This window comes from Apaloderma vittatum, unplaced genomic scaffold (genome assembly GCF_000703405.1).
Source record: "Apaloderma vittatum isolate BGI_N311 unplaced genomic scaffold, ASM70340v1 scaffold415, whole genome shotgun sequence".
Taxonomy (NCBI): Eukaryota; Metazoa; Chordata; class Aves; order Trogoniformes; family Trogonidae; genus Apaloderma; species Apaloderma vittatum.
The window spans coordinates 134,143-159,829 of record NW_009717431.1 but is presented as its reverse complement, the minus strand read 5'-3'; the positions used below and the strand labels follow the sequence as shown (position 1 = coordinate 159,829).

Here is a 25,687-nt window from a genome sequence, read left to right as displayed (position 1 = left end):
CTGTATGAGTCTACTTCAGGCACAGTGGATCAATCACCATCTGCCACCAGAGCTGATGAATTTTTCATTGTTTTTCTCTAGACAGTGAAATAAAGTGTTGATCATGTTTCACTGAGAAATCAACTTTTTTTTTTTTTTCCCCAAGTGGTTATAGTTCTGTAAGTATCCTCTATGATTACTGTCAGATGAGCCACAGACAATATCTGCAGTAACATACTACATGTTCTAGGACAAGACAAGGAAACACAGACTATTACAACAATATGTCCAAATTCGAGCCTCACTTGACACCAGAGTCAGTCTCAATCACATCAGTGAGGAATAAGAGAAGCTCTGTAGAAAAAAGAGGAAGATGAGTTACTTTGTCATGTTACAGCATAATAAAAAGTAATTTTAAAATTTGATAACCTGAAATATTTTATCACCCGGTTTTGAGGACTGATATTTTTCCTGCAGTAAAGTACTACCTGTATACTGCAACTATAAAATATTCTTTCTAAATAGGCTTATATATTATTTGCAGTACTTATCAGTTTCTTACAACTGTTGTTGCAGAGCAGAAACAACACAGTAACAGAACTGTCAGTTTTCTCCATTTCTTTTCCTTTAAAATTTACAGTTGCTTTAGACAAAAATGAATGTATGTTTAGCTTATTTCTGATTTTCCAATGATAAAACAGTATCCCATGTAAACTGCAGAAGATGAAAATTAATTTTTGTGTTTGTATGTTGGGTAAATAAATAAATCTTACAGTTACTCATTATTTTTCAACCTTGCACATGAGAATGTGATTAGACTAACCACAACCGACACTGATTATCTGAGATGGGATGTTATTAAATCCCTTTGGGTAGCTTTGGAAAGATCTACCATATTTAGAGTGGAGAGCATTTCTCTGCATTAGCTCATTTATGGAGCAATTACACAGGATTCGGTACTGAAAAGATGTCAGGAAAAACACTGAGCAAACAGCTAAAGTGAAATTCACACCTTTCCTCCCTTTGTTGAAACATCTTACTTCACAATAGCCTTAAAATGTTTTGTCAAGATTATCTATAGCAAAGCTATTTGCTATATATCTGGAAAAGGTATGAGATAGGCTAGATAAAGACTACATGGAAGAGAGCTGGTAATGGATCTGAGGACAGCAGAGATTTTTCCCTGTTCAGATGGCTTCCCTGCTTCAAGAGCCCCTATTTAATTAGTTTTGTGGGCTTGAAAAGCCCAGTGTTTTCATTTCATCTGTCTCAGTGTTAGCAAGTTTTGTTATTTCATTAGAAAACTGCTGTGGAGGGTTGCTTAGTGAAGTGTGAGAAATATACAAAATACACTGGTTTAAAAAAAACCAGTGGTTTTGGAAAAACCTGTGGCTGAATTTACTGGTTTTTTTTTTATTTTTTTCCCAAATGGAAATTTCAAAACCCTGATTTATAGGAGCAGTTTAAAATTCTGTGCCTGAAAATAAGCAGATAAAAAAATGGAGAGCCAGGTAGAGAGCTTTTTCAAATCTGTATTCCTATAATAGGCTGTTTTCCTGACACCTGTAGTTGAGAATGAAAATACATAGTGAAGCACCACAGAACTACTATGTATTAAATAAGCATACACCTATTGATTATGAGATTTGCAGTTTGAGAACATCAGAAAAGATGTGAGAGACATGTAATCCAAAGTAATACTGGCAGTTCACTGAAGAACTGACAATACTGAGGTATTACAGATTGCGGAGATCTATTCTCACCACCACTTTGATTTTAAAGCTAATATTGCTATAAATTCATGTGATGACAACACCTAAACCTCAGGCCATCTCATTTTTTTCTATCACCCCTGCATCTCTTCACATACTTAATCCAAGCCTGGTACAGAAGAAATTAGAAGATACTTAAATGTTCCTTCCTTATTCAATGAACAACTCAGTGAATGTACAACTAGAGCAATGTGCTGGAATTCACTTAGTGCTTTTCCCCAGAGTGCTATAAAGAGCATTATCTTGCTGCTGGTGGTTCTTGACATGAACGCGATCCCTGGGTGAACTTACAGCACTGGCAAGAGACTCAGCAGAGTTATCCTATCCCATAAACACTGAATTCTCTGCTGCTCTCTGCAGCACACGTTGTACCTGAAATATGTCCTGTATGTAAAGACGTGTTTACAGTCCAGAAGCTCCATACTTTGCAGTACCCACTAGTAATTGATTGTGGACACTGGAAGGTAGCATTTTCTGCATGTGTAGTGATCACTGGCCACAGGGAAAACTTCCGCAAAAAAATTCTGGTTCATAAATATGAATACATTTTAGTGAGGAAAATCTGATATTTTATTGAATTTATCTTTCAAGACATGTTATGTTGCATTTCTGATATCGCAAAGGAACACAGAAATACTGTGTGAAGTATTCTGCGTGGCCAAAGACTGTAGCCCTTACTCAGATTTTACTCAGGAAAAACACTTTTGACTTGAGTGAGAATTTGCTTGACTAATGTCTGAACAGAGTGTTTTGAATCTTACCAGCATTGCTTGATGTTAATGTTGAGCAACAGTTCCCATTGCTAATTTGCCTGCCTCGTTGGCCTTCTCCTGGGCTCTGGATCTGCTTTTGCTGCATGTTATTCATAGCTTATATTGCTGGTTCAAATTGCTTCTTTTTGTGCTTTCCATTTCCAGCAAATATTTTGCTTCTATTGTTCTGCTGTTGGTAGATGTGCATGGAACCTGGTATGTGGAACTTGAACCTCAGCCCAGATTTAATTAATACTGTTAAACATGTTCTCACTATGGTGCTCAGAAGGAATTTTGCTGACCCTTTTTCAAGGAAGCATAAATTTGTGTAATCTGATGTTTTTACAATGCAAAAATATTAGGGCTTGATTCACAATTCTCAAGACGAAATTCTTCTCCAGTAAAATAAATGGAGTAGCAACCATTTACAGCCGTAAGGTCAATTATAAATGCTTATTCTGACCTCCAATAGTTGTACAAGAAAATCACTAAATATGTGTGCTGTAACATCACCTTGTTTTGTAGTTTTAACACTGCTTTAAAGTAAAATATCCTGAATAATAATTACTACCAAATTAAGCCGTAGCCTACTAATATGCAGCAGATCTAGCTAGGTTATCACTCGTATGTCTTATGAGCCATACCTAGCCATGGTTTATCCTCTATTCATGCTGCAGGGTACGAAATTCCTGGGTACCAACCTGCCTATGGCAACCTAGAATTCTCCAGGGCAGGCTCGCAAAATCTTCACCTACTCTCTGGGACAGGTAACTAATAAGTGATGTTTTGTGAAGTTATGCTTTCTTTCTAACTTTCTGATGTCTGTAAAAATGTTTCATTTCTTCATGTCAGTGTGTGGTCTCTCATCGTTCAGTTGCACTATGTTTTCTGAACCAGAGAAATAACAGCAGATCTGTTTCTTATAGTACTCTAGATGCTTGCCTCAGCCAAGCCTGTAATAATGTTTATTAATATGTATTAAAATGGAAAGTCGTTTATGAAGATGCAAGATCCACAGGTGCCTACTACCAGTTATTTATTTATTTGTTTTTCGGATGGGGTAGTTCTTACAACACAGATGCACTGTATTTCGTTGATGCCACAGTAATCTGGGCAGCTCACCCGCCTTTCTTAATCAGTGGTATGTATATATTCTCTCTCTTTTATCAGGTTTATGTTAATCTTCAGTCTTCTGAAGTAAGGATTTTTTCAATGCTATAGGTAGAGAGATGTTGAAAGGGTAGAGGAGTTATGACTGATTCTAGTTTATATTCCTGTGCAGCACATAGTATAAGTTTAAGTAATGACACATTTTTCTTAATTTTGCTTAGACTCTTTTCTACTTTTCTTCTGGATATACTCTTTGTTCTTTGCTGCTTGACTTTAAGTAGCAGGTATGTAGAAAAAATATCATTCACTGAACTTCTAGTTTTCAATACCATATGAAATACTGAAATATATTTCGAAGTAAGAAATTAATTAGACAAAGAACTAAAGACAGGCTGATTCCCATTTGATTGAATATTTGGAAGTCTCTTAAAATCAGAACAAATTCACACAGCCACAGGGTAATCACTTAGTTTGATCTGATATGGTGCTTTAAAACGGGTGCTTGTGAGGAAGTTCAGAGTCTAGCAATGACATTTAGTATCCCTTATGTAGGGCTCTTAAGAAAAAATAAAATAACTCTCCTTTACTACCATCAATGTCCACTTGCAGTTCTTTCAAAAGAAAATAAGTTTGCTCTTACAGAGGACGTTACCACAGTTTATCTCCAAGTATACCAAAGCTCAAAATGCTCAAGCCCAGGATTCCAGCTCAGGCTATTTAGCCATTTCCAAAAAAAATTAAAAAATACAATAAAAAACAGCCATTGAAAGATGACTTTCATTTCCTTCACCACTTTTTAGAAGGCTCACAAGGATATAAATTTTAAGAGAGATTTTAGTATTTCCTGAAACCTCACTTGTTTCTTTCCTGTTGACTAATTCAAATCTTAATCATCTTGTTTCAGCATATCTAGAGTTTAAAAAAATTATCTGGAAACTTGCTTTCCAATTATATTGAAAGACATTAGCTTTCTGAAGGAACTAAAAACACCACATTTGTGTGTAATAATGAAAGACAGTAAGACAATTGTCAGCATTTACAAAATGAGGATATTTTATCAAGTACAATGCACCTTATCCTTTAAAAAAATGAATGTGAAAGCAACAATAAATTCAGCAAGACAGTTTAAAAAAAAAAACAAACAAGTCTCAATTCAACCAGAATGCTGAAGTAGTCCAGTTATAAGGAAAAAACAACAACAATGTGGCCTGTATCTAGGTAATGCACATCTCTGGGCACAAGAGGAATTTTGGGGAAAGTAATGAAGCTGCTTCCTCCCTCTGCATGCTTCTTTGGGGTGCTGTGTCTGCAGGGTGGGTGGAAGGAGAGGGCTCCTGGGTCCCTTCTGAATAAGCAAGTTGTGTATTGCTTTTCACATGAATAATGCAAGCATCTTTTCAGATGACTATCTGGTGCCTGATTTGGTCCCTCCACACTTGCAGAGAGCTCCTTCATTTACTGTCTCTCTCCAAGAACTACATAAGAGCTGATACCAAGGTGCTGCACTGCTAACAAGGATTTGGGGGAATGCATTCTGTTCCCTCTCCTTCCCTATACACCCACAAAAAAAGGCAACAAAACAGAGTCTTACATTGAAAAGCCAGGACAGTGGAGGGAGCAGGGTAAAATAAAATCAGCTGAGCTAATAAATCATGACATCAGGTTGGGAAGAAAGTTGTATGAAATGACGGCACAGCATTCTGAGCAGTGGGGAGCTTGCTAGAGGTGAACTCATTTATACTTCTGCAGAGTAGACTTCTCAGTTAATAAGTCCTAAAATAGTGTGCTGCAGTCTATAAAACAAGGTAAGGCTCAAAATAATTAGCCAAAGATGACAGATGGCAGTTTCTTTCTCTTTTATTCCTTCTCTTCTTTTGCTGTAATATCAAGTTGATCAAAGAGCCAAGGATCATTCGTTGTTGTAGGAAAACTAAAAATATCTAGAAATATTCACGCCAAATAAGTTCATTCAGGTAACAGCCGGTAGGTCTCATTTTTCCTGTTCAACATTTTATACATGACTCTCTGTGTAGTAACAGTTTCCCTCAGAATCTAAATTAAATGTGCACACATAAGAATTTGGGTGCGTGTGGGCTAAGGAATACTATATATTAATACTATACGTCAATTTAATAATTTATTTAATTTAATTATTTACTTCTATTAACAAGCCAGTGATCTATTCTACTTCCAAAAAGACCCTAGAGCTCACCTCTGTGTTGCTTTAGTAATGTCATACAGCTGTGAGTGATGGCAGAATGAAATGATGAAGAACTGAGACCACACTAGAACTGAATGCACCAATGGCTACTGAAAGTGTTTGAGGGCTCAGTGTTGTCTCTCACTCTAAGCAACAGCATCATTATCTCCTATACTCTTCAGTAATAATATCTGGCAAGCACTGATATCTTTTTAAAGGCACCTATGTATTCAAGTTAGAGATAGAGCAGGAGCTTCTTTCTTGTAGGACTGTCACAAAAACCAGATCATAATGCAACTGTGATCAAACATAATTAAAAAGAAAATTCAGTAATTTATTCAAAGGTAATATAGAGTGCTTATAAGGGAAAAATGCAGTGACATCTGCAGTTCCTCCTCCTACCCCCAGTCCCAATAGTAATTCTGTCTGACTGGTCCCAGATCCAAAAGAGTGCATTTAATTTTTTCAACTGCTTAGCATTACCTTTCTGATTGGAAATCCTAAGCCAACCCACCAAAACAAGTCTCTTCCTTGGTAAAGGAGGAAAATAGCTAAGGTGAGGATGGGGATGATAACCCCCGTCCATCAAACTATGCCTGGGTGCTTTATACCATATGAAACAGGAACAAAATTCTTTCTCTACTACTAAAGCACATTTCTACAATACTTCTCTACTGCACCTTCAACCTCAGTCCTTTAATAGAAAGAGTAAGATAAATTTCACCTTGCTTCTGGGCAGTGGGCTTCACCCATTCTCATTACATGTTCTGTTGCAAATAAACAGCACAATTCAGAAGGAACCACATTCCTGTTGCAGCACAGCTTGATACAGATGAATCTGGAAAGTAAACAGAAAAAAAGCAGAAGTCTAATAACACAATTAAAACATAACTTTATAAGCTTGTGAGCTGATGTGGCAAGCTGCTTTCAGTAATTTCCAGAGGGAGTGCTTATACGTGACTACAGACCAAAGCAATCTAGAACCTGGCCACTCGAAGCTGTAAGGAGAGCTGCTGCAACTGAAGGCAGCTTGCTCAATCACCTGGAGAGCTCTCTTTGGCTTCCAAATCATAAATTGAAGTCTACCTCTAATTTTGCTAAATCAGTTTCTCAATACCTCAGTCTTTTTTTTCCCTTCCTTTCTCATCATTGCTTAGTAGTCTGGATTCCCTAGTGAGATGCAGTGCAGACTGCCAGGACTCTACCAGACATTAAAAAGCAGACAAAGTCTGTTCAACAGCTTCAAATCACTTTCTGTGTGAGGTAGCCCCCACACATATTGCCTTTGCTACATACAGCAAGAACTATTTGTTGCAGTCAGCTTTTTCTGCTGTTTTTCTTATCCTTTGGTACCCTGCAACTTTACATTGTAACTCACCTTTTCCTCTATCCAAATGCTTTATGCAAACATAGCCTCCAGAAAGCCAGGAAACAGCAGCTCCTGCAGAGGTGAACCTTATTCCGGAGTGACATCAGGAACAGAGTCTGGTGGGCAGCAAACAGTGTGAGGATCCCTTCATCCTTAGGAACGGTCGGGGCTCTTATGTCTCTGCTCTACTGGACAAAAGATGGCTGAAGTTTGACGCGCCAGAATTTAACTCCTTTCTCACCCAGCTTCACCACCTGACTGATTTCAGATGTGGTCCTGAGCAACAGGCAAAATTTGGACAATGCAGACAGTTTGGACAAGAGCGTGAACATGAGGAGTCCTCCATCATTATGAGAAAATAAACATCCTCTTCTTACCTGTAGAGAATGAGTTAAAAAACATATATTCCTCCTTGAATTGCATTCTTTTTTTCTTCTACTGCAACCTTATTTTTCAGCTGTTCCCTGCATTTGCAAACAATAGAGAGAAACAAACTGGACAGGATCAGTCTTTATTCAGACTTCTGTAGGATCACTTACTGAACCTAGCAGCTTGCATTAAAGCCACTGATTCCAAGAGTCCACCTGCTGGAGCTAAAATCAGTCAGTCCCCACAGACTTTATGAGCAGCTGAACAGAGGCATTAGGAGGCAGCTTGGAAGAAGGCAGGGACTGTAACAGCTTCTGCTGCTTCCACTCTTCTACTCTGCTTTAGTGACCTGTGAATTTGGACACAAGGCTCCTGCTTTTTCACCGTGCACTGCCTTCATTTCTCACATACAGCCAGCCTGAGCACACAGGTCTTTAACTGCCTAAGTGCCTCATAAACAAAAGTGGTCATCTGGTTAATAGGGAACAGAAACATACTTTGAAGACTTGCAGGCCCAAATCAAATTAGCAGGAGTATTAAATCAGTCCTCAGGGGGCTGGAGAAGCTTCTCAGCCTCCGTGCAGCCCTGTACCCAGCACAGTGCTGGACCAGCCAGCGCGGCTGCTCACGGTGGATGGTGCATGTCCCGGTTTGCAAGTGCATGTCCTTCCCTCACCATGAGCAGCTCTGCACCCTTTGATATTGTGCTCTGCACAATAACGTGCTCCCTAGATGCAGGTCTGGATTCTCACTGTTCATTTTCCTGTGCCCTTTATAGTTTTCAACACACTGGGAGAATCACAATTGCCTGCTGAAGAAACTTCATTTAAAATAATCAAAATACCTTTAGTGTCTATTTCTGAAAGCTGTAATTTTATTCATGGTATTTCTATTCAATCCATTCAGAGCCTTAGGTTATGGATATTACCTTCAAATAAAGGACAATTTGTATGTCTTTATTATAAGCATATTTCAAAATCTTACCACGTTCCACTGACAATAATGGCATTCACTTAAGACAACTCAGTGCTGACAGCTGGTCCTCTAAGGGGTTTTTGCATGTCAACATGTAACTGAATTTTCATATCTTAATCACCTCATATTACAGTTAATATTGAACTCTCTTGTTGGATAGATGTGTCTGTGGGCTTCAGATACTTGTTATAGAAGTCATTCCTGCAACAAAAGAATATCAGGTCAGTGCAACTAAAAACAAGCTTAATTTTAAGAGAGATCTCTCTTTTCCACCTCTTATTCATAAAGCCCAGAACACTTTAGACACATTTACTGTGTAGTATCTCCTGCCCGGTCTGAATTTTTAATCGTGTGAATTGTGCAAGTCAGGTATTCACATCCTAAGCAAAGAATAGCTACCTTCCAAAATGCAGCGATATTTCTGTTACAAGGCTCTCCAGGTGCTGTAAATAGGCTCTCATGCTAAGAATCTGTCCCACAGCACCTTGGACTTCAGCTGTTAAGCATGTCTTTTTTCTTTCCCATCTCGCTTCCTAATAACTCTCCTTAATGTTTCTGATAAAGCATCCAACTTCTTCTGCCAGAATGCCTGGAACCTAAGAAAAAGACTGTTGCTTGTTTTATGTGTCCATCAGTCATCTGGAAACTATCTGAGCTCCAGATTTGGATCACCCACACATTTGTTCTGAAACATATGTACCGGCCTTCCTTCTCACAATACAAACCCAGCTTCAGGTTGTTTATTTTGAAAATGAGTACTGAAAAGAAAATTCAAATGCTTTGATACTTGCAAAAAGAAAAAAAAAATAAAACAAAATGACACATCATCCCCAAAAGCTAGCTATCTATATATGTGTGTGTATATATATCTATAGGATGGAAAAACCTGCATGCAATTTGAGGCAAACTGTTCATATCCCAGAGTTTCAAATATTTAACAAACTTCTTTGAAAGCCATGGAGAAATTTGGGTCATGTGCTGTAGTGAAAAAATATGGACAGACATTGGTGAAAATTAGAAAAAAAAAAAAAAGGTGAGCTGAACAAAGTGTCTGTGAGCCTGAATTTATAGGACAATGCCTAATGTAGAACTTGGATACACATTTGCTGAGGCATTTGTTTGGGTACGAATGAAGCTGCTGAAAAAAGAGCACAAGAACATTGGGATTTGTGGACTGTGCTCTGGGACTGAGCTGCAGAAATGTAATCTATTTCCCCAATAAAACTAATTTCAAGTCTGTCATCGGATTCTCAGGATCTGGATCTAGACTTTGTAATTTGATCCCATCCCCCTCCTAATCAGGTGGAGCAAGTGCAAGGTTAGCCACAAAACTGCAGACAAGGAAAATAGTTTCGGCATTACCTTTTGAAGCCATGACCCTGAGAATGTAAAACATAATCAAAACATGATTAACAGAGAAATCCAATTACTGCCTCATTAAAGTTCTTTCATTAATCTAGAAAACACTTGTAAAATGCTTGGACTTCACTTCCCAGCAAGTACAAATCTAAAAAACATTGTGGAGGGGTCAGATTCAGTATCATAACTATTGTCTCAAACCTGTTCCTCCTAAGCCAACGTTTGGGCATCTCTTTTGCAGCATACCCACACTTTTGGCAGCATGCAGATCTAGTGTGACCCATGCCAGAGCCGTGCATCAGCAGAGCTGCGCTGGAATGAAAACTCCATGTCTGGATCGGCAGCTCCAGCCATGGATCAGCAGGAGCTGCTTAAATCAAAATTCCATGTCAAGTCGGCAATTCAGTCCAGCTCCATTGAGTAGAAATTCAGTGACATCTCTGCTAGATGCAAATATCCCCAGAGCAATCTGTCCCCAGCTTGCTGTTCCTTGGGATGTGAGTTACATGTCAGGAAGAGGTCCTGTAAGACCTTGCCTCCTGCATGGCTGGTGGCCCTCATCTCTGTGATGACAAGCTCCACTCAAAGATCAGATACAAAACGAAGGATGGGATCATTTGCTCTCCTTGAGACGATCAGGCCGTTCCTTCGCAGAGGTCCACAGCAGCTTCACACTGGGAAAGTGCGACCAGAAAAGCAAATACGCAAGCCTGGCTCCAGGCTCTCTGACTGCCCACCATGTCCATGCTACTGGCTGTCATCAGTCATCTAAGTGGGCATGGCATGGCTGGGCTTACAGGTAGTCCCTTGACCCTTCCCAGAGACGCTCTCCTGCTCTTTAGAGTCTTTCACAGCAATCCTCCTGCAGGGCTGACTGTTTTTGAGTTATCCCTAGATAAAAAACTCACAGGGCAGATGAAGAAAAGATGCACTTTGAAATTCTGTTCCAGAATACATTTTTAAAATTTCACTCAGTTCTCTCAAATTCCTGATGCTATGAAGCTCTTTTTTAGAACGTGACACATCACAGACACAAAACAGATCTGATAAATACTTTGAAAGCATTTAGCAGTTCTTTTTGTGGGTCTTGACACAATCCAAGCAAACAAGAAAGGGAATACTATTACCTCATCTCATGTACATAGCACTGAGTCAGGAAGAGGGGGAGTTATCTGATGAGATGCAGTTGTCTACATCTGAGCTACCTGACTAGATTTCCTTTGCAATTAGCAGAAACGGGTACTTCCAAATTTGCGTCACCTCATCTAAAAGCAGGCTTCTAAAATAGGTCAGATTAATTTCATCCTGATAGCACCTGCTCGTCACAACTGACTAAGAACGTGAGCCTGAGCTGACCAGCAGCGTTGACATCTGCTTCTGGTCAGGTCAGTCTTGCCTTAACTCACTCGACCTGTATAAAACCAGGAACATTTGGCAAAGCGAGATACAAGACTCAGAGTCACAAACTCCAGACAAGGTTAGTTCCTACTTATGCATTCCTTCTCCCAGACATGATGTTTACCCACAAAATACAATTAGTTTTTCTTAGGTTTTCACAGCTACATTAAAACTTCAGTTCCACTACCCAGAAATGAGAACCTCTGATATGTCTTTTCAGTTCATTTTGACATGACCGTCTATCTTGCCTTCATTTTGCATTCTTTTCACTGCTAATTTCCCTCCTAACACCATTAATCATATTTCAGTTTATTCGCACCTAGAGCTGTGTGAAGGAATGTAATCAGTCCATTTGGGGAGAGTAATTTCAATAGTTCAACAAATGAGTTTGCTCTGGTTTTAAACAACCATCTACAAAGCAGAGCCCTGGTGTGGCAGGCAGATGTGAAGGTGCTGCCAAAGCAGTTTGACCAGCCAGGTGGAGATGTGAGGTTTGCAGGCTGTTCCACTGATGGGGCAGCCCCATTGATGTTGACTCTCAGGGTGAACAGCTCAGGGAACACCCTCTTTGTGGGCTGTCCAAGGGTAACAAGGAGCCACCAGTGAGCTGAACAGACCCAATTAGGCATGCTAGCACTCCTCAGTCATCTAGTCATCTGTCTGGAAGAAAATCAGACAGGTACAATGAAATCCTGCTGGTTTTCTAGCACACCTTCCTCAGAATAGAGCCATCACCAGCTTTAGCTGAAATGCTGTGGTGAAAATATGTTCGCCTGGAGCTTCTCCAGCCAGAACTACAGATGAGTCCTAACCAATGAGTAGAGGCTGAGATAGGCATATATTGTCTGTGTTCATTCTGCTCATCAACCTGCACACCCTTCCCTGGGGCCGAAGCTGCTCAATGTGGCACAGATGCTCAGCTTAATGTACAGTCTGGTGAGAACATCTAGAAAAAAAATAAAACCCATTTTGACAACTCACTGCCCTTTCTGGATGGAGGTCTATTGGAGAGGGGGAGGTGACAGCAACAATGCCAACTTCTCTGTGCTTCAATTCTTGTGCAAACCGGGATGGCAAAATTTTGATGCCAGGAAGGTACCAGGAGTATTTGGTGGTACTTGAACTTGCCTGGTAATATCTCCTCTGAACAGGCTCTGAACTGTAGCTGAGGATCAACTCTAGCATCAGGATTCAACAGCGAGGCTTGGCCTCTCTGTAGGAACACTGCCCGAGAGAAAACGGCTTCAAATTCCCTGACAAAGAGCGACTCTAGAATTAAAACCTGGCATAACTGACAACATTACAAGTTTGGGGCACAAAATTCTGTGCCAATATATGTTTTCATAGCAATTTTATCACAGAATCATAAAATAATTAAGGTTGGAAAAGACCTCTAAGATTATCAAGTCCAACCGCAGAGTGGAGTATAAACAGAGATAATTAGTGAATATAACACTTTGGGAAGCCAGAAGACTTGTTTTTAATAAACTGTAAAGTAGCTTTCCTTGAGAGGTTTTCTTTCACCAGTCTAAATATTTAATATTATACTCATTGTCCTTGTTTTTAGAGAAATACTTTAATGAAGCAAAATGGGTACTTGCAAACCACTGGTTGTCACAGGAGCATGACTTTGGAGATCATTAGAAGAAATAGAGAACCACTTCTGCAATAGGTCCCAGTCTACAGGATTTTGTAATTCCTCCCAGCTGTCAGGGGTGTAGGAAATCCATGGAGTATAGGACTGTTACATTACCAAATTTCCCAAGACTGTTTTTTTATTTCTTTCTCCTGGCTACACCTTTTCCACTGAATTATTTTCTTAGTTTTTAACTAAACAAAAAAAAAAAACACATAAATGTATTTGCTAAATATGTATCCTTTATTATATGCATGATAAACATCTAATTATTTTTCATATTATATACATAATAAAGAACTGTGAGGGCCCACTAGCCATAGAATATAAATTATGAAATTAAATATATTGATTTACCAACATAAAAAAAATTTGCAGTGAATTTCTATAATTAACCAGTATGTGACAAGGAGAAAATAATATGCCACTAGTTTGTGGAGCTGCTTATTTTGAAGAGCAAAAATGCTAAATGCTTGACTTCATGTCTCCTTATTCTGAGGGGGTTTTTCTTCTCTCTTTTCAGCCTTGTCTAAATTACCGGTACCAAATTTACAGCAGTGCACAACAAAATTATGCACTCCTTAAGAAAAGCCCAGATTTCTAGAGCAAGGAAGTATGCAGTACAGCATAAGGAAAGGGAATTCAGGTATGGCATTTTGTGATACCACTGGAAGATAACAGTAAGGGGAAGGTTTTCAGAGGAAGAATATCTGTTTCATGATTTGTACAAAACAAAAACTAAGCCTCTGATATTGCTATTAGAGATACTAAATTTGGCACCGGGTATATTCTCTTCTTTTACTGTTTCTCTGATTTGCCTTGACTTTATGATGTTTGTTCATATATAACCGTAAGCAAGAGAAAACAATAGGCTTTACCTTTAACTAGCAATGTATCTGGATAAGGCTCAAGTCATGCAGAAACTGAAACCACCCTGGAAATCCTGGGAAATCTGCTCTCACTGTTACAGCTATTAGTATCCTTTCAATTATTTCAGTCCCAGATTCAGGAAAATTTCTCTATTTATGACAATCATAATCATAAATTTCGTTGTGTCATTACTTAAAATTAGCTATCCAGAACTCGCTTGGCTCAATAAGGATATTAAATCAGATAGTTAAGTGCTTCTCAGCTTCTCTTTTTTTTTTTTTTGTCCCCCGTAAAAGTGGCTTTAAGTTTCCTGCCATGCAGCATATTCTGGTCAGAACATGATTTCTTTGTTTCTGAAATTTTTGCCTTTCTGTCTAATAAGTTGTGTTTTAATAATGATTCACGATTATGTATCTACTACTACATCTTAAAAAATTCAGTTGTAAACAAGGTTTATTGTTCCTGATTAAAAATAGTAAGTCCTCTTAAACACAGCTAGCAGGTTTTGTCTATCAGGTGTATCAAAGTACACACTGAACAGGAATTCTGCTAGGTTTGTGAGCGTTCAGGATCTTTCATCTTGGGTGGTAAGGAGTAGAGCTTTTTCAGAATTAGAGTTTGGTGAAGGAGAATAACTTTGATATTTTAAGATGCCTAACGTATTCCTTAACTGGTTTTTCTTTAATTTTCTTACATTTTTGCAAAGTTACAGCTACACAACGTGTTCCGTCAAAGAGTGCATTTGTGTAGACTGTTTCAGTAAAGCTCATTAGAATAGGCTTGATTTTAATGAAATGAATAATCTCATTCTAAAAACAAAGAATTCAAGAGTGAATTTGAATTCAAAGAATTCAAATATTTCAAAGTGAACTTCAAGAGAAAAAAAGGCTGAGCTTGAAGTTAAGTTTATCCTTCAAAATTTTACTGAACTGGGGCCCTAGCACAAGCTTCAGACTGCCAAGACCTGCCAGGCTGTGCAGACCTGAATCCCCAAGCACATTTTGGCAGCTCAGATCAGGACTGCCTTCCACCTGAGGATCAAGATCGACTCAGAACTCACATTTTGAACCACAAATTTCCCCACACAGACAGTTATAGGCACACATGTATATGCAGAAGTAACTTCATTTGAGGAGTCAGATGCTTTGTTCCTATCTAATTTAACACAATAGAGACCCAAAGCAAGAAGGAACTGTGAAGAAACAGAAGGCAAATTACTGGAGGACATTAACTTTCCTCTTTTTCCTGTTTGTTGAGCTGTCTCCAGCTATTACTGACTGAAACATTCCTGGTATTCCCATTATTTTTTTACCCCTAGAGACCCTCTTCCTCCAAGAGGTCAAACTCTGCCTGTGACCAAACCTTACCAGAGCAGCAGTTTGTTGTAACCTCCCCTGATCTGGTTGAACTTGCATTGACTGCACTTGCCCAGCACAGAGCAGCAGCCTGGGCATTTTTGTCCAAAACCATAGCTGGAGGACCTGCTGTCTGGTTTTTCTACAAATCCTAGATTTTTAGAGCAGCAGAAGGCTTGAGACCAAATCTCTTTTCACTCTAAACAGTTTTGACACTATAACTCCCACTTCCCAGAAGAAAATCCAAGTTACCAGGCTACACGAAGGAAAACTGACCACTCTTCTTTCTCAAAATGAGAAGATGAGTAGCAAGAACAAGCCAGAAGCAGAGAAAGTGAACGAGAGTACGATGTGGTAACATCATGAATGACGACATGCAGATACGAGCAGTATGGGTCCAGATTTTAATTTCCCTAGATAATTTGGGGGTTTTATTCACCAGGTGAAATATAGAAACCAAATGATTGCATTAGCTGGAGCTGCATTAAATGTCTGAATTAGAATATATTATTTTAAAATAATATAACTACAAGTGGTAATCTAAATATAACTGTAACCACGCAATATGTGTAATTGAAATAGAGCACTGTGTTGGCAAAACATTAGACTGTTTCCTAGCTCTAAGCCGCATGGATCAAGTAAGCGGCAATTGTAAAGCTTTTGCATTAACTTATTGAAGCTTCTGTTGCAGCTTATAGAGAAGGCAGTTACACTGAAGCCAGCTCAGCTAAGTGTTTTTTGAGTAATAGCATGTTGTTTCCAACTCTCTTGCCTAATTAAAGACCCAAATATTATTCTGCTGAAGTTGATGACAGCGCTCACTTGACATCAAAGGGAATTCAGATCTGCTGTTCTTTTACGGATAATTGTTTTTATCATATTTTTAAAAATAAGCAAGGCAATTCACAACACATAACATGGTAGCACTTTTGTCTCAAGGTGATGGCAGACTCCAGTTCTGTCATGCCTCACAGCTCTCATCTGAAGCCAAGAGATCAACTCAGTACTGAGGTTGTAGTGTGTGAAACAAGTTATGGTCACCCCCAGAGACACCAGCTCTGACTGGAACCTAGTCCTGCTGTACAACTGGCAAACATGCTAGAAGACTGAGGAGCCTACGAACTAAAGAGAAAAGGATAAAAGATCTCCATCGCACAGATAAAAATCGAGACAAGAGCAGACTGGCTCACCTGAAGTCACACAGTAAAGCAGAGGAAGGATCACTGGGTTTATCACTGAAAATCCAGGTGGACTATTTGGGTGGAGATGGCACTTCGACCTTCCTGAGAAAAATTCTGGCTTTATGCTACCTTACATCATCTCTGAAATAAAGAGAAAACAATCAAGTGAGAAACTTCCTCTCTCCAAATTCTGTACCTAGTACTTTTTTTTGTCAGAGTTAACTGAAGCTAGCCTACAAGCAGAAAGCTGTTCGTTAGTGAAAGAACTGGGAAAAAATAATGGTCACACCTGAGCCTCAGAACTCTTTGCTCCCAAATAAGTGGGAAAATGGAGATAGAAATATAGCTTTAAAACTACTATAATACTAATTGATAAATGTTCTCCAGATGAAATGTTGCACAGTAACATCTGTAACAACTCTATGGCCAGGGAGTGGGGTGGAAATTGAATTAAATAAGACTAAATTTTCTTTCTCAAAAAAATACATTATAACTTCAATTATTGGAAGGAAATATTTTTGCAGTTACTTTAGAGTTTCTTCTCTACTGATATCTGCTACTTTAGCCATAGTATTTTAAGATAACTCTAAAGGAAATTGTCCTGTGTGAAACCAAACTGTAGACTGTATTTTATATTTTAATGAGGATTGTTTCACAAAATATTCAGTTATGACTAATGAGATATTAGCAATGAATGCACTGGAGCTGACAGATGGGAAGATAGTCAACTGTCTAAATCGGAAGATTTTCAAAGTGCAGTAAAAATATTATTAAGCAACACTTCTCTATCTTAATGCCAACCTGTACTCTAGGGAATTGGTCAAAGAGAAGATCATGAAAAGCTTTTTGGGAGCAGCTAAATTCTACAGCTGTGGTCTTTGTTTTCTAGTACTTTGCAAGAACAGAAGGGGGAATTACGAAAGCGTCTATCGTACACTACCCATAAGCTGGAAATGCTTGAAACGGAGTTTGATTCTACACGTCAGTATCTTGAAATAGAATTAAGGCGTGCTCAGGAGGAACTTGAAAAAGTAACAGAAAAACTGAGAAGGTTAGTAACTAACTTTTTGGAATAAAGAAAGTTATTAGGAATTTACAAGTTGCTGTGTTAGAGACATATATAAGAAAAAATATAAGCACATAGTCTCAAATATATAACATTTATTGATTAGACATTATGTTTTCACATTGAATGTATATATGTCGTGTACCAAATACTACAAACCACATGAAGTTATTTACATGTGATATGTAAAATGTCTCTGTTGAAATAAATATGCAAATAGAAATAAATGTAGATAGGCACATATATGACATTGTTTATGTGTAAATATACATGTGGGTTCGTGCCACATTGTATTACACATACAAAGGTTACACACTGCATACACATATATAGACACACACACACTTATACTGTATATGTCCAGGTAAATGTTTTTTCAGTGTTTGGCTGCATATTTTCTGTTGTTACTCTCCATTGCACTGATGCAAGAGAATAGAATTTGGGCCTCCATCACTCAAAGCTGAGACTATGTTCAATTCAAATAATACTATGACATTTCACATTACGCTATAACGAATAATTTGGGTTTTAGTCTCATGTAGAACTGAATGATACTGAAAACCTGAAAATTTGAAATTGCTGAAGCTGTGGTACAGGGCTCTTGGAAATCAGGGACCATATTAATTACAAATTATAATAAGCATGCATTCCTGACATGCCTGGCACTGATTAAAATGATCTGTAATCTAGCTTTAAATTTACCAGTGATTCTTAATAATAATTTTTTTCATATGTTTGCAAAACTTCTGAACTTACAATTACCCATTTATGCAGGAATGTGTTTGCATTTCTTGTGAGGACTTTCCTAAACTGATGTAGATAATTGAACTGTTTGATTTAGTTCATTGGATGAGTTAAAATGAAATTAAGAATGAATCATTCCAGGGCTATACCCAAAGAAATATTTTTCCTTCGTTGCAGAAGGTAAAAAACAAACTAAAACAAAGCCAGAAACCACCAACAAACTGAGTCAACCAAGCCACCTCATGCAAATTTCAAACAGAGTGATGGTCTTACAACTTAACTGCTTCCCTGTCTGGAGAGGCTTCCTAAAACAAGGCCAAAGCAGATGTCATGATGATCTTGATATCTACACACATCTGTCAAGAGCAGTCTGAAGGTTCTCCATATTGTTTTCTTGCCAACAATATTTTTTCCTATCACTTTGCTTAGACCAGAGCTATTGAAGGTAACTTTGCTCTTGATATAGCTTTGTTCTGATATTTTTGTAGTTTAAGGCCAGGAAGCACTGGTAGTCTTTTCTCCTGGAACTTTATGTTAGGCATGGCTGCCATAAATCCTGTGTCATATTTAGCAGAGAGGTTGAGCATCCCACTTCTGTTAAAGCAAAGGGTCTTCCTTTGTCAGTAGGATGCCCCTTATCAAGATCGTTGGGCACTTGAGCATTTGAAGCTCCCTTCAAAATTTTAGAAAGTGTTTTTTTGGTCATGGCCAAGTCTGGTACTTATACCAAACATCAGATTAGTAAAGCTGAGATTCCAATATTCTAAAGGAACATTGTACCATATAATGAAGAAAACTTATATTCAAAATTATGTTTCAGGCAGGTGAATATTCCCCTGAAGACATATCATATTGGAAGCCCAAAATATTTTACGAGGTGAGCTTTAAAAATGTTTCTATTGAGAATAGCAAGGCATTCCGCAAGTTAAACAACTAGATTTCTCAACCTGGAGAAGGATAATGTCTGAAGCAAAACTGTCATCCAAAAGCGTGTCAGCAACATGTCACAGAGGAAAATCAGGAACTTGAAGTAGTTTCAATAATGTGTCTCTTGCTTTATTTTCTGCACAGGGAGAGAAATTCAACCCCTCTAATAAATAAGTCTTGTGTAACAAGATCCCACTGGCATACTGGAGAATATTTCTGTAATTAAACTTCCATTACTGTTAAGTGCAGAACTCTTCCAAGTGACTGAATGGCCATCCTTATTTCTGAAAGCCTTTATTGTCTTTATTTATCCAGAATTACCTGTGTTGTTGCTAGGCTTCCCCTCTAATATCCCAGCAGGGAGATCATTTATGTGGTTTGATAATCAAGTTTTTGACCTCTCTGCAAATATTTAGAGGTGAGCTTTTTCTTTGGGCCCAGTGGGAGTAAGATCAGGGCTTTGCTGAGTGGTTTTGAAAATATTAGCTTTAAAGCATAGGTTAGGCTTTGAAAAGTGATTGAAAAGAGATTGGGGATTTCCTACACCTCACAGTGATCCCCTGTCTGACATGATCAGTAAAATTTAAGTGAAATTTCAAAAATATTCAAATATCAATCTTGGAACCAAAAACTGTTCTCCAAAGGTCACTCTGGGTTTCTTATTTTAGACCTTACTCTGGGTAAAAACTTGGCGAGGTCCATGCCCTAGCTTTTACCAAAAAGCAATTATTCTAAGACATAAGAAATAAACACATACAAGCTTCTATTCAGCACAGAGATTAGCCCCCACACATAACTGTTTCACCAAAAGCAAAGCATTTCACAGACTGAAGGGGTGTTCTGAACAGGTATCCCATAGCTGTATTAGTTTTTGAATTAATGGCGGAAAACCTCACTTGCTTTCATAAAGGAAGTCTGTGTAACTTTGGAGAAACAGCAGAAAAAAAAATTTTTAACAAGAAGTTGCTATTTTAACAGTCCTTCTCCAAAGCTAAACTGCACTCTGGGTGAAATTGTCTTTTTTAGAGAAAGTGGCCTAAGCCTATGTTTTAGTTCAAATATATTTCATGGCCTTGAAAGGGCTTGAGACTGAGTGGAAGCAGAGAAATAGGGGCTTTCACAGATTTCCTCTTTAGTGATGATCTGCAATCTTAGAGAGGAGTGTGTATTTGCTGGGTTAGAGTACAGATATGTAATATTAAATCTGGTCAGAATACTTTTCATCAGGCTCTAATTTAGTTGAGAATCTAAACATCCATTTAATGCATGTATATATAAGCACCTGGAGGCACATGGGTATCACCTAGTAATATGAACGACAAAGAAAAGCTATCAAAACTGATAGTAAGTTATTGAGTCACGGAAACTTATTCTTAAAACGCTTTCACAAAGTAGGGAAGCTGACCTATTCTTAACTTCATTTACAAAGAAGCCAGATGTACAACATTAAAACACTTCATACTTCACAAGGTTCAGGCTATCTGTGCCCTGTAAACAGGGTTAAGTTTCCATTTGCTCACCTGATCATTTTCAAATTGGAATAATTTTCCCTACTCCTTCTCTATTTTACAGTGTTGCCCAAAGTTTGATTTGATCATCCTGTTCCTCTTTTACCCCTTTAAAACTTTCTTCCACATAATTCTGGGACCATTTCTCTCCTTGCCATCCACATTTGCTGACACTTCTTTTGGCACGCTGGACTTCTGATTTCGGTTTTACGTGTATATGTGCATGTGTATGTACTTGTGTATGTGTGCACGTGTTTGTGCTTATTTTGACTACCTTTGCATAATGTTCTCAATAGAAACACTTTTTGAAGCTCAGCTTCCAACTTACTTTGGATTTTTTGTTTAGATTGGTTTGATTATACTGGGAAGTTGTCAGTTTTTTCAGTGGAAAATGAATGTGCTGGAGAACTAGGGTTTGTGGGCTACTTTCACTAAAACATACCACAGAGGAAAATTTCACGGGCAAAGCCAAAAGAAGTTTCAAGCAGAGAAGTAAACTGTAATAAGCTCGTGCAAAATCTCTCTATCTTCTATGGTGTGCGAGTGTTGCTAGCGACGAACAATTATATTAATCATAGAATCATAGAATCATAGAATCATAGAATGGCCTAAGCTGGAAGGGACCTCAGAGATCATTTTAATCCAGCCTCCCTGTCGCCAGGGACGTCACCTCTCGACTAGATCAGGCAACACATGGGGACCAAATGGGAATCGAACCCACGACCTTAGCATTGTTAGCGTAACCAGTCTTAGAGCCATCCGTATCAGGATAGAAACAGTGCCAACAGAAGGTGATAAGAAAACCCAGTGATGCGTTACCACCATCATTACCCAGATATCCAAGTAACAATGACTGCTAGTAATTCATAATCTTAAAGATATGGAAAGGGAACCCTCAGTGTCTCACTTGAGATTTCCCCATAAATCTACACTGCAGAGTAGACTGGGGTACAGAGGTCTGAGCTAGAAAAGTCCTGAACCAATAATTTTTTACCCTTTTCTTTCAGGAATTTATGCAGATACTTTTGAACCCATGCTAACTTTTAGCAGATTGCAGATACTAGAAGTTTATGTTGGTTTCACACTGTCTTTAATTAGGCCATGAGCTGCAGAGCTGCAAAGCATGTTTAACTCTTGCCTTACTATAGAAAAGCTGCAGATCATGACAGACAAAACACTGGGACAGCTCTGGCCTCAGCCAGCATGCCCTATCTTATTTTTCTAAATCTTTGTTATCTGCATCACGGCACACAGCCTTACCAGAAAAATGTAACTATGTTAGCGCTGAGTAGCTGTTTGCAGGTAAAGTCAGTTTAAGCCCACTTCCTTCCATCGGTTTATCAAGATCATCTCTGCCTTCTCCTTTGCCATGAAAAGCTGGGTGCAAGGTACCCTAAGACTTTTTTTCTTGTGTTGACTCTGGTTAAATAACTGTAAAAATCCCAAGTACACCTAAAGCTGCAGATATAAATGTCTATACAGAGGCTTATTGGCTGCATCTAACTGGAGCATGGACAATGCAGAGATCTGTAAACTTCAGTGAATTCTTTGATTCACCTGGATGTTTACAGAATACCTCTGTGAGAACTGTTGAGTAATGACCAAGTTGAATGTTAATGCAAATCTCACAGATTTTCAGCCCATTTGGGTGACCACCCTAGCAAACACCCTGCACTACAGATCTTCCTCACAGGGAAGAAATCTCTGCTGAGCAGGTCTATAAAATGTACACGATGCTGAAACTTCTCCCAGGCTCACAATGCACGTTTGAAACAGCTGCCCTGAGTCTGGGCTTACCCTCGGTACCCTGGGGAGTTTCACCCATGGGGATGTCATCACTCATGCCCACAGAGCAGCTGTCCTCAGCACAGCCCTGTCCTCTCAGTCTGTGCCGCAAATGTTATGGTATTACTGGGGGCCCTAGTAGAAGCTCTGTGTGCCTTGCAAGGGGCACCAAGTGTCGCTGGACTGCCCCTGAATGGAGAATTTTGATCGTTTAACTGGAAGGAAAATCTCCACGGCAACAGGAGCAGGGAGAGGCACTTCACTGCCAGAAAGGGGTGGGCTGGACCCCTCGATTCACAGCCATGGCATAGTTCAAATGTGTGTCTTTGTTCCGACTTCAACAGCCACTTGCAACCTTGCGACAAACCAAAAAGACAACGTTAATCCCAGTCCCTTCCTGATCATTATAGAAACTACATCCAGATCCAGGCTTCTCAGAGGAACAGACTTTCAGTTGAATAAACATGCATTACATCTGAGATCACTTGTACAGTGAATACCCATGCCCGTTACCTAAAATAAACTCACCACTGAAAATTCTTCAACCAATGGACCTAAGATTCCCAGTACAAACATATAGAAGTATTCAGACAAACTTTTCACAGATAAACTTTACTTTACTTTTGTTATACATCCTGCTGAGGTGATATGTACAAACAAGAACAAGGAGCTACCCTCCTTACCTTCTGCAAAGAGAAAGGCACAGCTACTACCAAAACAGAGATGTTTTTCCCACAAGCTGCACAGCTTGTTCATTACCATACCAATGCTAAACAACTTAAAGATGTACAGACTGAAAATTTTCTTTGATGTATTGCTCTGGAATAAGCAGAGAAGTCTCATTTTATGAGTACGTACAATCCTTCAGTGTTGATAAAAATAAATAACCACCTTTTCCAGGCTAAGCTATCTAAACGTATTTCCTGAAGAAAGATGATGTATTTAGCTCCTGAGAATACTCAATCCCTTGAACTTCTGTCAAAAGAAGGAATTTTCTAAGTCATGTGATGATGCCCATGTTTTGCTTTTGTTACAGTCATTAGGTTTCTGCTGCAATTCTCCATATTAAGAAAGCTCCATAAATCTTTTCTTGTACTTTCAAAGCATGCACCTCAAGCCTCCTCTCTGATACATTATCCAGAGCCTAATGTAAAGCTACGATCTCTTTGTGCAAGTTTCCATGCTGTGATGCATGTCTGCATACAAGTGTAGAATGCCAAACATATTTTCACTTCCTGATGGAATTTGTTGCTAAATATGGGAAGCAATCTTGACAAAGAAATTTTGCTTAGGAAGTAGCCGGCAATTACATTTCAAAGGCAACCACTGACCAGCAACAGGAGTGATAAGAAAATAGGTTTCAAGTAGTGCAAGTCAAGGTTTGTACTGATGTGAAAATTACAGGTAAAAGAACAACACAAAACTCAATGCATTCAATTACATGATATCATCTTTGTTTTAGGATACAAAACAATTATCTAGCCTTACAAAGAATTAATCAGGATCTGGAGGATAAACTTTACAGAATGGTAAGTTACCATAAGTAAACTTTATTTTTTTTTAATAGTAGCTGTGGATTTATGGTTCTTAAGTTACAGGACAAATATATATATAGCTGTAAGAAGAAAACTTCGTTCTCCAGATGCAGTATTTTTAAAAAAGATATATGGCTTTATCAGTACCACGATCTAGAGCTCAAGCTGCGTACGACAGCATAGTTCCATCAATTTAAATGGAGATTGCATTGGCTGATGAACAAGATGAGTAAATTATACTTTTAAATAATTTTGGTTAATTTAGTTAATAACTTCATAGGTTTTAAATATTTATGTTTTCATTAAGTAACATATTAATATAAGGTAATCCAAGGTTTTCTCGTGTTTCTTAGATACTTTCGTTCAGCTTTTATTAAGTGATTTAGTGGAGCTTGAATGGTCTGACTTTTATATGCTGTCATAACTATCAATCTCTGTGTATTAATTTCCAATCTGCATGTGTCTGCAACCACAAAGTCAATGTCTCTGTGGCAGGCCAATTAGTAACTGAGTGAGGAAACCACTGCACCATTTATGGGCTTCCCATCCAGGGCTAATATTACAAGACACAGACAAGATGTGAGAAAGAAATAGCAATGCCTTGAGTGCCCTGACTCACTGCTAATGCTGCTGGGACATACACACTGTTAGGAGAATATTTGAGGAGAAGTGTGAAAGTAACGTGTAAAGAGGAAAGAATGACAGTTTAGAACTTCCAAAGATGTTCGGGTCATGAGCACAGCCTGAGCCTCTCCTGACTCGGTACAAGCAGTCGTTCCCTGCTCTCGTTTTCCAGCTCCACACCCAGGGTGGCCCCAGCGAGCAGAGTGCACACACAAACCCATGGTTTTTAGGCCCAGATAGAGTTTGAATGTACAGCTGTAAGGATGCTGAGGTACTCCTGCATTCTACACGAGTCTCATATGGAACATCTGCACGGGTGGGCAGCTTGGGATGAGGGGAGCAGCTTATTGTGCTCTGAGAGTAAATAGAGACTATGACAACACGTCAGAGAGACACCAGCCTGTACTAAGAAATGGGAAACAAGTTTTTGAAAATGTCATTGTTCTTATCAGTCTGTTTAAACAGCTGACAAAGAATAGAGAGTACTGATGTGTTTGTAACTGGCTAACGGCAAAGTTACAACTGGATTATAGCTGATATTTGTTCCAGAATATATGTATAAACACCGCACAAGCATAAATAACATTTGATCTCATGTTATTTTTTTTCTCTATTCTTCCTTTGTTGTATTCATTTTCCTTTTACCCAAAACACTGGGATATAGTCTTTATCTGTGGCCTAATATTTATAACATATGAACTACAAAAGATAAATAGAGGCATTCCAACCAGTAAATGAAATAAAAATATTAGAAACATAGACAGGAGGACTCCAGAAAAATCCATGCTTTTTTATCACGTATTTCAGATCAAAGCAAAGAATTTTTAAACTGCTGTTTCAGTATCCACTTAAAACTCTGAGAAATTATTTCAGAGCACAACACGGAAAGAAGGAAGATTGGTTCCATGGAGCACTGTGCCTTTCTTTATCCCACTGATACAACAGTCATTGAAGGTAGCATTAGAGGCTTGAATAAGATCAGCCAGGCTCTGCACACCTCTTAATTCCAGACTGATTTTCCTTCTGAAATATTGAAGCTGAAGGTACAAAACAAAACAAATCAAATGTCAAATGAAATTCTTAAAAGCAGAAAGATTAAAAAATAGTACCATATTTGATTTAGATAAGCCAAAACATTTGATTTTCAGGACACTTCAAAAACCCTCAGTTAAA

General features: G+C 38.5%; 1 protein-coding gene across 1 annotated transcript in view; it reads left to right on the top strand.

Annotated features, from left to right (window-relative positions):
* The first annotated feature begins 1,116 nt into the window (after positions 1 to 1,116).
* BEGAIN (brain-enriched guanylate kinase-associated) overlaps positions 1,117 to 25,687 on the top strand; it is a 73,851-nt gene continuing 49,280 nt past the window's right edge. The window contains exons 1-5 of the mRNA XM_009869868.1: positions 1,117 to 1,130; positions 2,669 to 2,719; positions 3,181 to 3,270; positions 17,215 to 17,376; positions 23,818 to 23,884. Coding sequence (XP_009868170.1) covers positions 1,117 to 1,130; positions 2,669 to 2,719; positions 3,181 to 3,270; positions 17,215 to 17,376; positions 23,818 to 23,884 — 384 coding nt within the window. The remainder of the gene's footprint in view (positions 1,131 to 2,668; positions 2,720 to 3,180; positions 3,271 to 17,214; positions 17,377 to 23,817; positions 23,885 to 25,687) is intronic.